At 43.9% G+C, this 14896-nt stretch overlaps 1 protein-coding gene across 2 annotated transcripts in view; it reads right to left on the bottom strand.

Moving 5' to 3' along the window:
* The window catches only part of LOC128880005 (paired box protein Pax-6-like), a 97384-nt gene that overhangs the window by 6439 nt on the left and 76049 nt on the right, over nt 1-14896 (bottom strand). For both annotated transcript variants that reach the window (XM_054129611.1, XM_054129610.1), the window contains exons 7-8: nt 2146-2405; nt 707-1011 (exon numbers count right to left, since the gene is read on the bottom strand). In XM_054129611.1, coding sequence (XP_053985586.1) covers nt 707-1011; nt 2146-2405 — 565 coding nt within the window. The remainder of the gene's footprint in view (nt 1-706; nt 1012-2145; nt 2406-14896) is intronic.

Raw genomic sequence — 14896 nt, forward strand, 5'->3', positions numbered from 1 at the left:
ATGGCGTTATTTTTTTTAATTTAGGGAATTTGATATCGGTCGATTTTCAGTGTACAAATCAACAATTAAATGTTGAATCATGATAATTATGACGTGAAAGTACATTTATATGCAGAGAGAATTAAAGAATTTATGTTTTGAATATTTTCATGTTGGGCGCGCCATCTAGCGATGCGATGTGAGAACTATTTCATGACAACCTTGGGGGAGTCTCCGAGGATGGCGCCACATTTTGCAATATATTTATTTATTTAAAAAACTTAATATTAGTTAATTTTTAGGGTACAAATCAACAATTAAATGTTGAATTACGATAGTTACTACGTAGAATTGCATGAATATGCAGAAAAAAATAAAAGACATGAATATATATGAAAAATTAGTTCGGACCCCGCCGCTAGATGGCGATACTGTTTTTGGGTTCATTAGCTTGCATATATACTCTTATAATATTTTTTTTTTAATTTCTCTTGGGGTGGAGGACAAATGAAAATTTTGGTTGGACAAACGTGGACAAACGAATGCAATTTGATTTTAATCAAAATTTGCATTTGGAGGTGCCAACTTCACTGAGCTGCAGTTGGAGCTTTTCCCGAGGCGTCCGGTTATTTCGAGTACTCGGCTCGATGATTCCAGCTGAGCTTTTTGTTTTTTTCGAACTTTCCGATAGCACTAATCCTAGTGTGATTTTTCAGGTTGTACTCACCTGTAGGAATCAGGCATGCTGGGTATTCCGGGATAAACGGCAGTAGGCGCGAAGCCATGGTGTATCCTAGGCGGCGATGGCGGTGCTTGCGGGGGCGGTTGACCGCCAAGTATCCCCGAGGCTGGCGGCGGCGTCGGATGACCCGCACCGACAAGGCTGACCCCGCCAGCATGTTGTTGCTGCTGCTGAGATTGTTGTTGCTGTTGCTGCGATTGCGGTTGCTGCTGGTGCTGCGGGTTGTCCCTCCGTTGCGTGCGCAATTTCTCTTCGCGCCGCCACTTCGCCCGCCGATTCGAAAACCAGACCTGAGTTAGTGAACGAGAAGACAGACGAAGATACAGGTCAATCGCTAGGCTACAGGTTCTGCCTATTCGGTCAACAATCGTGGATCTTCCGCGTGTAAAATGTTACTTCGCTGACGATTCGACTGCCTATGTTTACGCAAATCAATAATTTTATAGATGCAGAAGAAAAATTGGAAGTTACACGAATCTATGTTTTGTACGAATTATTTTCTGAGTATGTATCAGGTTGTCCGAAAAGTTTCTTTCGCTTTATTAATAATTAATATATGCACAATAGTTTATGTTTTACGTTACGTTACTGAATTCTGCACGATTCATTTTGCTCCATTACTGCTACAATATGAATATCTATGAAATTAGATTGTCTATTTACATAAACACGATCGCATAAAATAATTGAGCGCAACTCGCGAAAGAAACTTTCGGGACAACCTAATAAACAAGGTAAGATTCGAGCGATGAAATGAAGTCGATATGAAATTTAATAGAATTCTTGTTTCAGTTAGTTTCGTATATTTTTGAGACGGTATAAAATTCGACTTTTAGCTACAGTAACGTTACTTCTTCTCGTATCGAGATATAATAGGCGTCTAGTAGTTGTTTGGCACGTTGAATATCGTGGAATAATTTTCAGAATAACGAAACTTAAAGAATCCAAGTGTTCGTATAATTCTGATACGCAGTGTATATTAACGCGTTCACTGGCAGACTAATAATCGTGAAAATTCCTACGAGGCCAACATTTGATTTATATACATTCAAAAATGATTTAATTCGATATTTGTAATAGTACTTATTTTTGCAACACCTTTAGAATTTACCAATTCGATTCGGATTTATTTTCTTCGACGCGTCAGCTTCGAAATTAATTCATTTAGGCAGTGCTTTCCATGCGAGGAACTAAACAAATTAATTCTGAAAGTTAAGCATCGAAACAATTCAAACGAAATTCATGAATTTCGACGAAGTTGCAAAAACAAATACCACGACAAATGTTTGTACAGTTCCCAATAGTCTAAATAATATTTAATCTGAATCAGTCAAATTTGAAACACGATCGTAAATATAAACCGATCGTTCACGCGCGATCCATTCGTATTCGCGGCAAACATTGCACGGCGAAGATATAGTCACCTGTATTCGCGCTTCCGGTAGGCCGATCTTTCCGGCCAGTCTCTCCCTGGCGAAAACATCCGGGTAATGGGTCCTCTCGAATTCCTTCTCGAGAGCGTCGATCTGCTCGTTACTGAAGCTCGTGCGATTCCTTTGAAGCTTCCTCTTCAAACGGAGACGCGCTTGATCGTCGTCCGTGCCGCCAGACACACTTCCGGCGTTGCTGTTGTCCCCGCCGCTGTTCGTTTCATCCGAGTGCGCGCCGCCCTCGAGCTCTGCCACTGAAAAACCAACGGTTTCGTACATCGTTACGTTAAATATCGTTGTCGTTTCATGGCCGTACCGTTCGACGATTATATTTTCTCGGAATTCTGTCCAGCAGCGTGGAGAACACCGACGAAATCGCCGCGAGACTGCTTTCCGCGATCGATCCGTAACGTCTCGAGTTTTTACCGACTCTATCGTTCGTATTTTTTTTTTTCTTTCCCCCCTGAGGGTCGTCGACGGAGACCTTCGTCAGTTTTCTTATATAAATATCTCTAGGTGCGTGTACGAGACGCCCGGGATGCGTGTATATGTGAGACCGAGGAGAGAGTGGCAGGCAGGCGTTGCTGGGTGAACCTTATCGTCGGTTTCTGGGTGAGCGCGTCCAGGCGTCACTGGGTTTTGGCTCAACGGCGAGAACTGCGCGGAACGGGGCAGGGTCGGGGGAGGGAAGGTGGCGCGGAATAGCTGCAGGAAGGGGGCGAAGGGGGGATCCACGATAAGACGCCAAGCGTCCCAACGCCAGTCGTTGGTCTCCCCGCCGCGATACGCCTCTGTCATCCAACGAAAGTGCCATCCTTCTGCTCTCCTCCTCTTCCGCTTTCCCACCTATTCTTCTTCTCCTTTATCTCCTTATTCTGCTTCTGCTATCTCAATTTTTTCTCTCATCTATCGCTTGTATCTTTCAGCTGTTCCCCGTTTAGTATCCCCTCCCCTCCCCTCCCCTCTCCTCCCCCTCTCCCTTCCCTCCCCCCTCTCCCTCCCCCACCACTCTTTGCGATTTCTATGGTCTTTGTCCTGTGACGGTGACCGCCGCCTCCGCCTTTGCTTATCCGCCATTGAGTTTTCACTTATCAACAACTTCCACGGGGTCTTCTTCCATCTACTCTACAAATTCTCTACAAGTTCTCTACAAATCTTGTATCTATTAGGTTGTCCCCTCGCAGTATTAACTACTACGAGTTAGTGAGTTGGTTAAAGTTGACCCGTGACTCTCCGCGAGCGAGCAGTGTATCGTTATTGTATCGTTATTGTATCGTTATTGTCCCACTGATTTCTTTTCCTCGGACCTCTTTCGCTTTCGCTAAACAAACACAGAATGGAAACCTCGACTGGATAACTGTAACGTCTCGGTCCCGATTCTTCTTTCGCTTGTACAGTCGTTGCTATAACACGACGAGGCTTTTACTAATATCGAAATCACGAATTTGCTGGAAAGATGGAGAAAGATCATAGTGGACAATAGACGTGCATGTCGCAGTGAAGTCGCCTTAAATGCACAAGCTCCCGGGACTGAACTTGTGCGTTTATCGTAGAGTTCGTATATTTCGTATATTCTTATGTCGTATATTTTGTTTGCCGGCGAACTCGGAACGTAGAGGACAGCGAATAAAAAAGAGGACAGAGCGAAAACATCAGGCTACGTCGGTGAGACAACATGTAGCGAATATGTTGCAATTCTGCTATTCACCGGCGATAACTTTGTTATGATTGTTTGCTTGTTTGTAAATTTTTGGTTGTCTTGACGTCTGTCGACTGTGGATGTTTATAATTGCTACACTGTATTAATTTCATAATGGGCTATGCCCGTATATATTGCAACAAATAAATAAATAAATAAATAAATAAATAAATAAATGTTGCGAATTACGTCGTGTTCGGTCTCATTTTAATCGGAAAAATGTCAGGAATACGACGGTAAAAGTTTGACAAGAAGAAAAGTTTTATGAAGATCGCCCCCACTTTCGACACACTTCAGTTTTCTTGGCTTAGGCACAGGCTATGTCCCTAAAAAACAGAAACAGCCACCGTCCCTCGATAACTGACCAGAAACAGCCCCGACTCGCTGCCAGTTAGCAAGGTAACGCTTCCACTAGCTACGCATTAAAGTTTCCCGCGACGACACGTATAGGAGGCCGCTGGTTTTCATAACGATACCGTCGAGAAAGTGAGAGAACTCGAGAGATAATCCGTAACTCCCTTTCATGGATGCGGTTAAGGTTCATCGTGGAAGCTGGCAGTGAGCCACAAACTTCTAACGGAATCGGTGGGCCGCTACACCAAGTTTCCAGCGCGTGATGTACAATCCAGAGCAATGTAGAACTTCCTCTTCCTCCAACTTCTTTCGCGCTCCTCGTCTCGTTGCCTGCAGCTTCCGTCTCTGCCTAGTTTCTCCAACTTCTACTTTCCTCTATCTTCGTCCATGTTTTCCTTCGTAACGCTCTCCCATCGACCTAGTTTTTCCTGCTTTCACGCACGCATTTGTTTCTTGGGGATTCCCCGCCAGTTGGTTCTAATTATTGGGCTGTCTGGAAAGTCCATGCCGATTTTTAATAGACGGTACAGGCCTGAATATGTCGGAATGGTTGAAAACAAATAACATATATACATTCTTTAAAACGTAGGAAAGTTGTGGAACAAAATGGTACATATATATAATTCAATAAATATGCATGAATAATGCATGAATTCAAATATGCCTTTGAATTTTTCTTAAAAATAGGCATGAACTTTCCGGACAATCCAACATTTCAACGTTGGCTCCTCTTCTCTAGCGATCTACTGTCTTGAACATCTTCGTTGTTTCTTTCATTTGTTTCTGCATCTATCGTTCCTTGTTCATTTGCATACCATTAACAATTTCGCTGGTTCGTCTCATTCGAAGCGAAGAGCGTTGTGCTCGTGGAATATAACGTCGACAAAGGGGAATCCATTCCACCCACCCATTTTCTCTTAACTCTCCCTTCGTCTTTCGCTCCAAACAGGTTTCTCGCATCGTCGTTCAATGCATTGTCCACCAACCCGAGTTCAGGCCAGTTCAACCGTGATGGCGGCCCTCTATATCGTGCCTTCGTTAATACACGTGCTCTCTCCGATATGCGCTACGAGATTTTCGTTACTAGACGTTATTCTCGTGCGTAGACCGAGTACAGACCATTACTTGACTCGAACAATGTCGATAAAAATATGCTTCGCCACGGTTTATCGCCAGACGACTCTTTGTATGTAGTTTTGTCCAGTCTTTCTAGATTCGAGGGTAGCGTTCGTCGCTGGGAATCCCGGAGCGTCCGCGATTCGGTGGCGACGGATGGAAACGGAGGTGCAAGAATAATGAGGATCGTAAAACGGGAGGTAGCCGCGGTGCTCGTTCGCGAAACCGTTAAAATACGACGAGAACCGGGAGGAAAAACGGGACGGGGGTTTAAGGGGTCACGCAGTGGCGAGAAAATAAAGGCAGAGTCGTTGTCGAGTAATGGTCCCGGGTGCACGAGTGGCGAACTGTATTATTAACGCCGATAATGGCCGTTGGTGCACTTAGCTAAACGTCGAGGCTCGCGTTCACTGAATTTTTGCGCATTGTGGTTACAGTTCGAGTTTGCACTCGTGGCTTGTACAGGAAGAGAAGCTTAAGGGGAATACGTGACGCGATCGTAAGGGTGGCTGACTCCTCGCATGGAAGTAAATCGAACATACCTGTGGAATAAAACTGTTTCGGTCAGGGCCTCGAGGGAGTTTCTTTCATATTAGCTTTAAAATTGCATTATTGTGTCGATGGATCTTCGAGGGAATTTCACTGATATTAACGCACTCGTTAATCGATGTCATTCGAAATTCTGGGTAATTATAGAGAACAGGTACATCCTCACCGATTTCAATGATTTTTAAATATCTTGTATAAATCAACATTTTGAACAACTTTTTCCTATACATATAACCGTCGCTCGAGAGCTTAACTTCCGAGATATTTGCACTCTTTGTTCGATTAAAAAATAAATTAGTGTATCATATCTACCGCACATAGTGAAATATTCAGGCAAGTTCATTTTTAATCCCTTGAAAGTAATCAACGACGTCCGTGTCAAACTGGATTTTTTCTGAGCCTAAACAATAAACAATAAACAATTGACGATTGACGACTCGGTGAGGATGTACCTGTTCTCCATAATTACCAAATTCTGAATTTACGTGAACATTAAAAATCTCGAGATATACATATTTACAACGTTGATATTTCAAAAACATCACAATTTAAAACAACACTTCTAGGTTATTTTAAATTTCGTGTACTAGAGAAAGGATTAAAACTTGGAGAAGATTTTGTATGAAAGAATTTGTTAAAAATGTGAAAAATGGAAGCAGGAAGTCGTGGTGTATAAGATGAAGTTATTCTTCTCCTTTAGTTCCCCCATAACTTGTACAATTTTCACCACGATTTTCTCTGTCACTTTCAAGTAGCAGCTTCCAGAAGATGAATCACATCGGTTGTTTGTGTACGCAGGGTTCAGGAAGGGAGCAACGAGAAATACACCAGCCCTCGATGGCGGCCCAAAGGTTGGTCCTCGAGTAAACGGTGAAGGCCCACCGCGTTTACGATCGCGAAAAGGAGTAACGAAGGGAAATGGCGAGAGGTCGAAAGGAAACGCGACAAAGAAACTCTTAAACATTCGGCTGTACGCGTGCCTTTCTGGTTTCTCGAGAGACACTCGAGCAAGGAGAGCAGGTCTCGGTTGCACGGTCCGCCATTGCTGGCTGCCGTGGCGTTTTGTGGCCGGCCACTTGACTTCCGATACGAAACAATGCTACACTTTAACGTCACGCGATGCAACAATAACGCTGGCACACCGGGCGAGCTTAAACGGTTGCGTGTGCTCGCGATCAATTGTTACCATCAAAGAGCGATCGTTTCGCTCTCGCTAGTCCTTTTCATTTCGTTTCACCGTTTTTGTTCGCCGCCGTTTTGTACGCCGAGCGAACGCAAAGTGCCGAACGATACGTTTCTTCTATCGAAACGTTTTTAATACGCTCGACTTCTCTCTCTTCTTTGCTAGCTTTGTTCGATAATCGTCGCTGGGCGCGTGGTAAGCGATACGAAACGAGTCTTTGTTGGTTCATTGATTCCCTTGTCTTGGCGTGCGCGCTCTCAGAGACTGTCGTTTGTTTATTCAAGGGGTTACACCGCTCTTTGCTCGCTCGAATTTTCAGGCTCCTTCAAGAATTTTTATTTAACCGATCACGAGAGTTCATTTCCATTGATGTAGATTGATGTGTCGCTTTTTTATTTGTTTTTCGTTTTTACAAAAATGGAGGCTTGGCAGACGATTTAAGTTTTGCTGTGGGCACGATAACTCGCGTCAGGATCGAGATAGAAACTAATTAGTTTCCTTAGTACGAAAGCTGGTGGAACACGTAGCTGTTTTAAAAAGTGTAGATTTTTAATAAAATGGCATCGTTCCGGAAAGTCCATGTCGATTTTTGGTAGGTGGTACAGGTCTGAATATATCGAAATGGTTGAAAACAAATAACACGTATACATCCCTTAAAAGGTGGAACGGTTGTGGAACAAAATGACGTCTATGTAATTCAATAAATACATGTATATGCCGTTTGCCATATTACGTGCCTTTGAATTTTTCTTAGAAATTGGCACGAACATTCTGGATAACCAAATAATACTGATATTAACATCAAACTTCAAAAATGGACCCCATGATTCGTCTCCCACTCGAAACTGTTGCTTTCCCGCCAAATAACCGCAGCGATTGACGCCGTTCGACGCGAATGAAAATAGAAAAAAAAAAAGAAACATAAACGGGTACAATCTTCTTCCTTTCCGACGCGACTGGGAAAAATCACGGGGGTAAGTGTTGCGTGTCGGGCACGAAGGGGGCCGTTTTGATCCGCAAGGGGCGGCGCAGTTGCGCAAGGGGGGCCAGATGCACTACGCGCCGCGTCGAATGCTAGAATAGCCGGCGATGATACAGATGTTAGCGGGGATTACCCGTGGTGTTCATCGGAGCGAATAGGAAGTCATCGTCGGGGGCTCGGATAATTCTCCAGGACCTCTCGCAAAAAACGGGCATATTATTAGTCCTTTGCGTTCGGGGTGACACTTCGCCTGGGACGAAAGAACGACTCCGAACAATGTTGCGACCAGCGTACAGCCGACATAAAATAATTTCGTACGTGACTATTGTCGGACGGTGTTGGGAAAAAACCCATTGGCGTAATCGTTGTAATTAGACCGCGGATGTTTATGCGAATTTGTATTTTTATAGATTTTACGTATTATAGGATTCATACGTATCGAAATATATCAAAATTAAAATACCGTATCATACCTGGTACGATCGATTGTATCGAATTGTATATTTCAGTTTGTTTTTTAAAAACGTTGTTGTTTTGTTTCTTCCTACATGATTTGATTTGCTGCTCTTCGCCTGGCATGTTGTATTGATATAATAAAGAGATGTCGTTTCAAATAAATAATATTTCTTTAATTAATATCAGGTTGTCCAGAAAGTTCGTGCCAATTTTTAAAAAAAAACTTCAAAGCCACATTTGAATTGTAACATATATTCATTGAATTACATAGGTATACCATTTTGTTCCACAAACTGTCCACCTTTTAAGGGATGTACACATACATACGTACATGTTATTTGTTTTCAGCCATTTCGACATATTCAGGCCTGCACTAACCATCAAAAATCGGCATGGACTTTCCAGACAACCCAATATTTAGTGTACAGTTTAAATTAGTAACACGATCTAGTAATACATTTTCCCGTAATTTCGCGTACATTCAAAAGAGTTGAAAAACAAAATCCTAGGGGTCCATTCGAAGCCAAAAATTGCCATACAGGGTGTCCAAAAAATGTTGGAGGTCCTTGAAACGGGCGGTTCGAGGGGTGATTCGAAACAACATTTTCGCTAAGGAGAAAGTTACTTCAAATCACTCCCGAACCACCCCTTTCAAGGATCTCCAACATTTTTAGAACACCCTGTATTCGCCCAACGACGACCGAGACTCGAGTTACCCAGGGGTCAGAGGTCGGCTAATAAACGCGCGATACCGACCACGTCGCGCGGGCCCCCCCTTGTTCCGCGCATTTTTATTATCCCGGTTTTCCCCTAATGTCGGCGGGTTTCTGACGCGACGCCATAGGTGAGCCTCGCGACAAGGGGAGGTTCCGCACCCCGGTGCGAGGGGGGCAACGGAAAAGATCACGCACATTGGGCGACTCGTTCCGGCATGACACCTCGCACCCCACCGCCCCCGGGGACAGCACGATTATCATTTTCAAATCGACTAGAAAAGCCAGTCGGCGACAATGGCCGGCCATGATGCGTTAGTAACGGCCATTCACGAAGCGAAACTGGGAAAAGAATGGACGATGAGTTTGGGGCGAATGGAATCGGCGGGGCCCCCGGTCGGGGAGGGGGAGGGTGGTCAGACCGGCAGAGGGCGAGAGAGCAAGCAACGAATTGGTGTGGATTTGCAAATTTGTACGTCGGATCGGGGACTTGCGTGAGCCGATGGTGAAAATCTCGAGTGGGGGGTTTGGAGGGGTTTGGAGGGGATGGTTCTGTCGCGCCATATTTGCGCCAAACAACTGCCACTAATTTTGTGTAAAGCCGGCGACTGACTTGCAGCAAAACATTGTAACGTAACGCGAGCATTCGCTTAGTTTGGATGGACTAGCAGAGTGACGAACCGAGCCGCTCTTGCGTTTTTTGACGAACCTCTTTGATCGTCTACTTTTCACTGAATCGAGTAGGAAGCATTGCGAGAGAATTCAGCTGAGAGTTCGAAGCGAGCATTCGTGATTCCAAAAAGGATCTTGTAATGTAACGATTGTGCCGAACCGTACAATTCGTGCCGAGCAGTTACATTACAGCGTTCTGTTGCAAGTCGGTCGCCGACTTGATACAGTATAGGTCCCAGTACCCGTATTCGTGATAAATGAGAAACGTTGACGTTAAGAACAAGCTTGTAACTATAAATTTGTTCATCTCGAGGTCGTAATGATAAATCTGTTCCGATTAATTAAAATTTCATATACATTTGTCTCTGATTCTATGTCTCACACATCCTTAAAAGGAACTCGCTTCAGCCTGTAAGAACGTAAAGAAAATGGAGTATAGTCGGGGCAGACAATGGAGAAGATTGTATTATCGACGGCAGGTCGATACGAAAGTATTGGAAAACCATGGTATACCTTATCAGTCACGGCTGAGGGTACCCTTGAGGAGATTACTTTAATATTTTTTCGCGCTTCCCGCCGCGAAAGTGATTACGAGGGTATCCTGGCCCCTGGGTATCGAGTGGCTCGTAACGACCGATATAAGTTGAGAAGGATCATCCTTCCTCGCCGCGATATGTTATGGCTGCGCAAGGGGTTGGTTCCCGCGAGGAGAGGAGAGGAATCCGACGTATAATCCGCTTCGGTCTGATGCCTAATCCCACGGACAAATTTATTGGATTCCCTGTCTTTAATGCTAAATATGTGCAGGGGACTTTCGAACCAGGAACTCTCTGTGAAAACGTATCCTTGGATTAGAGAGGTTTGCTCAAACGTTTGGGGCACCAACAGTCACGTTCGGTCGACTCTCTGCTCGTATGTGGAAGCACGTTGCAATTAGTGTTTAGATATCAGATTAGCTCGATTAAGGCTCAGGTGTTCGTGTTACGAATCGTTAGCACGATTATTGCTAAACCAATAATCGTGAAAATTCCTAAGAGGCTAGAATGTTGTTTTTGTACAATTAAAATATGATATAATTTAACATCTGTGGTAACGCTCATTTTTGCAACCTCTTTAAGATTCATCGAGCCTATCCAGATTTATTTTTCTTACCTTCAGATATCGATGTATTTAATTCCTTAGGGAAAATCCTTGTCGCCTACATATGGCTGACGTGGCGGTCAACGTGTTAATGATCAATTACAGGTTTTTAATCGGACAGTTTGTCAATTAGAAACTGGGTGTCTCCGATAGTGTTCAAGCCGTGATTCGATGTCGTTAGTGTCCATTGTTATTTCTATCGTTCTCCTATCTATTCTGGCAAGTCAATTTTTGTTCTTTCACCACGATATTATTAAGCGTCTTATATTATGTAGCTTCCTGGCGCTCTGTTAATTTTATATCCATCAATTTATAGCATATTTTATCTATCAGAATCGCTTTTTGACTATTATTTATATAATATTTCATCGTCCATATAATGATGGGAGCATAAAACATTATGTGAATAATAAATAATAAAGTATCGGTGGTTCTAGCAAAAAGTTCATTAATAGGCTAACAGTTGGTAAAGTGTTAATGTTAGTTGACTAGGATCTGTATTTTATAAACCTCGTTGCCACGATGTTTCAAGTATCGTCTACTAGTCAGGCCAAGGAAAGTTTACACGCGATGGAGTCACGAGTCATCTTCCATTACACGACGCTCGTTAATTACCAGAGGCAATAAAGAACTTGGCGCGTACTATCGAGGATTAATAATTCTCTCATAGCAATCAGGCTATTAATTAAATTCTGGTTATAATGGTCTCGGGAACGAATCAAGATTGACTTAATTGGTCCTCGCGCGAAAGAATATTCTTAAAATGGAGTAACAAATGCAGAAACATCTACGTTTATCTCGATTACCGTTCATCCTATCGACAATATTTGTATAACAAAAAAGTTGCGAAATTGAAGTTTGAACAACATTTGTCATACACATTTTTGTCGCGGAGTCAACGATAAGCGAGATGCTGTGCAATTTGCACCTGGTGCCCCGCGCGAGGCCCTCATTACCCAAGGATTTCATTTCAATGATTTCCTACGTAGCTCAAGTTTTAAATTAAAATCTCTTTGACTCGATAACAACTATCCGCACTTTCATGAATCGTCTAGGAACATACGAATTGTAAAGCACCGGAGGGGTGGTTCACATGTAGCGTGAAGTGTCCGCGTACGCGTCGATAAATGTTTTCGCGATAATGCTTCTCGGTCGATGAAATATGATGGGGTAGCTAATGTTAAATGGTTGGAAAGAAACGTGGTGCCGACCATCCTGGATGGTGAGTACACGCCGAATGAACGCCACTGTTTATAATAGTTGGGTATGAATATAAATAGTCTCTACTCGGGGTACGCATCGAGCACAAGTATGCATACGATGCATGCAGTTAATCTGCAATTTACTAGAAGGAATTCTTTTATCTTTCAACGGTAGTTCCAAGCTTATACCAAAACTACAATTATTACAATCTTGTTTTTGCTATACAATTATACCAAAATTCTACAATTTACAATGCTATTGTTATTTTATTTTCCTATAAGTGCACATACCATTTCGTTATCTTTAGCATATATATGTCTGACATTAGTTTATATTATAAATGGATAAAACCTGCACATGAATATCGCCATGTTTACATCATCCTTCCTTAAAAATGCTCCGTTAATCTCCGGAAAGTTCGCTTCAGGAACGAATCAGCGCGTTGGATTGCGATTCTAACGGGCCATCCCGCGTAGATCGCCAAAGGCAGCGACAATGGTCGTCCTTGGACCAAGGAAGAAGAGAGATCCGTGAAAAAAGCTCGAGGAAAGTCGGCTAATACGGCGGAAGAGTTGGCGGAGGGCGAGAGTTAAGCAAGGAAGAGCAATTACAAGGGCGGAAGTGTCGCGAGCAAACCTAACGAGCTAACGGCAATTAACACACCGCGGTGGCGTCAGGAGAGGGCACAGAAAGAGGAGCACGACAAGTGGAAGGAGTTTGGCAATCGATCAACAGTGAGAACCGACGAGGAGGTGGAAACTAGCTGCGAAGAGCTGCTGGGCGGCCGGGGGAGGAACAGAGACGAGGCTCCACGGTTAGGAAAATATTGGAAACTCCATTAGGAGTGGTGCAACCAGCCGTGCGCCAGAATACATAAGCAGCTCCTCCATAAGGAGCAAACGAACGGCTAGGGGTGAGGGGAGGGAGGGGAACGGGGGGAGAGAGAGAATAAAATCGGAAGAGGAAAGAAACCAAGAGGCTACAGTTATTACGGGATTCATGAGAAACCTTTCATTTTTCGTTGCCCTCGTCATATCGCGTTTCTTTCCTCGGGTAGCCATCGAACAGATTTATTCTCTCGATGCACGATTCGTTTATCGATTCCCGTCAGCGATTTCCAGACTGCCGAGGAGTGTCTCGATTACGTGGCGAACGAGGATTCGGGGGGCCTAAACGGAGCAACCGACGAATAAATATTGTATTCATAACGCCTGGTTAATACGGAGTTCTTGGGTTAGCCAAAAAGCTCGTTCGATTTAGTAACTACAGCCAGTCGAATTGCGTATTAAGGAGTCGCTGAAAGTTTGACACGTTATAAAGGCCGAAACCGTTAATAGAGAAAAATAACAATTATCGTTATTTTTCAAGACGTCGTGTCGAGAGGACACGTTCGAGTACACCGAGCGCAAAGGGTTGATAGAATAACAGCAGGGTGTCCGATCCGTAGAAACCTTCGACAGGCACTAAATGCCGTGAAATCAGCCGACGATAACGTAGATCCGCATGGCGCAGAACTCGCGCGATTACTTCCGGCCTCTTGAGTCGCGATGTACTTTTACAAGTTTCGCCTCGAGGCTCCCGACCACCCTTCCGGAAGCCCTCTACGCCATCCTCCTCGGCGAACCTTCGCATCCTCCTCCTGTTACCGCCGCTGTGTTCCTCCTCCTCCTCCATCCTATTAGCTTCTCCTCCGCCTCGTTCGTCGTCCTCCTCCTCTTATTCCGCAACTTACGGCACGTCGAGGTGCGGTTAAGCTCCGTTTACGCAGCGGAGTTTCTCCTATCCCCGATTTCCTCGGAGCTTTTGTCGCAATCTCGGCTCCCTCTGCGCTCCTGGTTGGTCTTCGCTAGTTCGCAGACTGGTTCGGTTACAGTTTGCGCCGTTCGCGCAACAGTCGGGACCGTCGCTGGTTAAAGAGAAATTAACTCCCGGAATCGTTCGCCGGGAAACACGATGCCGTGGTTAAGAATCGCGGTTGCTGGTATTAATAAGCCGTCTGAGTATCGGGGAGGAATCGAGAGTTCGGCAAACGAGCGTAACTGGCGCGTTCGATAGGTTCCGTGTTTGCGGATCTGCTGGATGATCGGGTGATTTGAGGAGGGACGGACGGAGACGCGAGGATTTAGGCAGAGGAAGCACGGGAAGACGATGTTTGGTCGCGACGTGACGGTTTAAGGAAATTTAATTGGGTATCATCAGCATGCCGGCGTTGCCAGCGACGCAGCCCATTCGTTTGCTTAACTCGCAAGGTGTTTGCATTTATGAGATTGCTGTCGGGTTGTGTAATCGAGAGAAATACAATTGGAATCACATGTTAAGCATGCTTTGTTTGAAAGGAATGCTTACTCACGTCTTAAAATTACATGTTATTGACGAACATAATAGATAGTTGAATTACTGTTTATTCTGATACTTGAATTCTCGTTCAAATTTCCTCGTAGCATTTATTTTTATAACATCTAGTCTGGGATTATTTTTCACGGGAAACGTTAGTCACTTCCAAAAAATAAATATTACAGAGGAATATAATAGATAATCGAATTATTGCTTATTCTGATACTTGAATTCTCGTTCAAATTTCCTCGTAGTATTTATTTTTATAACATCTAGTCTGGGATTATTTTTCACGGAAAACGTTAGTCACTTCCAAAAAATAAATATTATAGAGGAATATAATA

Source organism: Hylaeus volcanicus, chromosome 7 (assembly GCF_026283585.1).
Source record: "Hylaeus volcanicus isolate JK05 chromosome 7, UHH_iyHylVolc1.0_haploid, whole genome shotgun sequence".
NCBI lineage: Eukaryota > Metazoa > Arthropoda > Insecta > Hymenoptera > Colletidae > Hylaeus > Hylaeus volcanicus.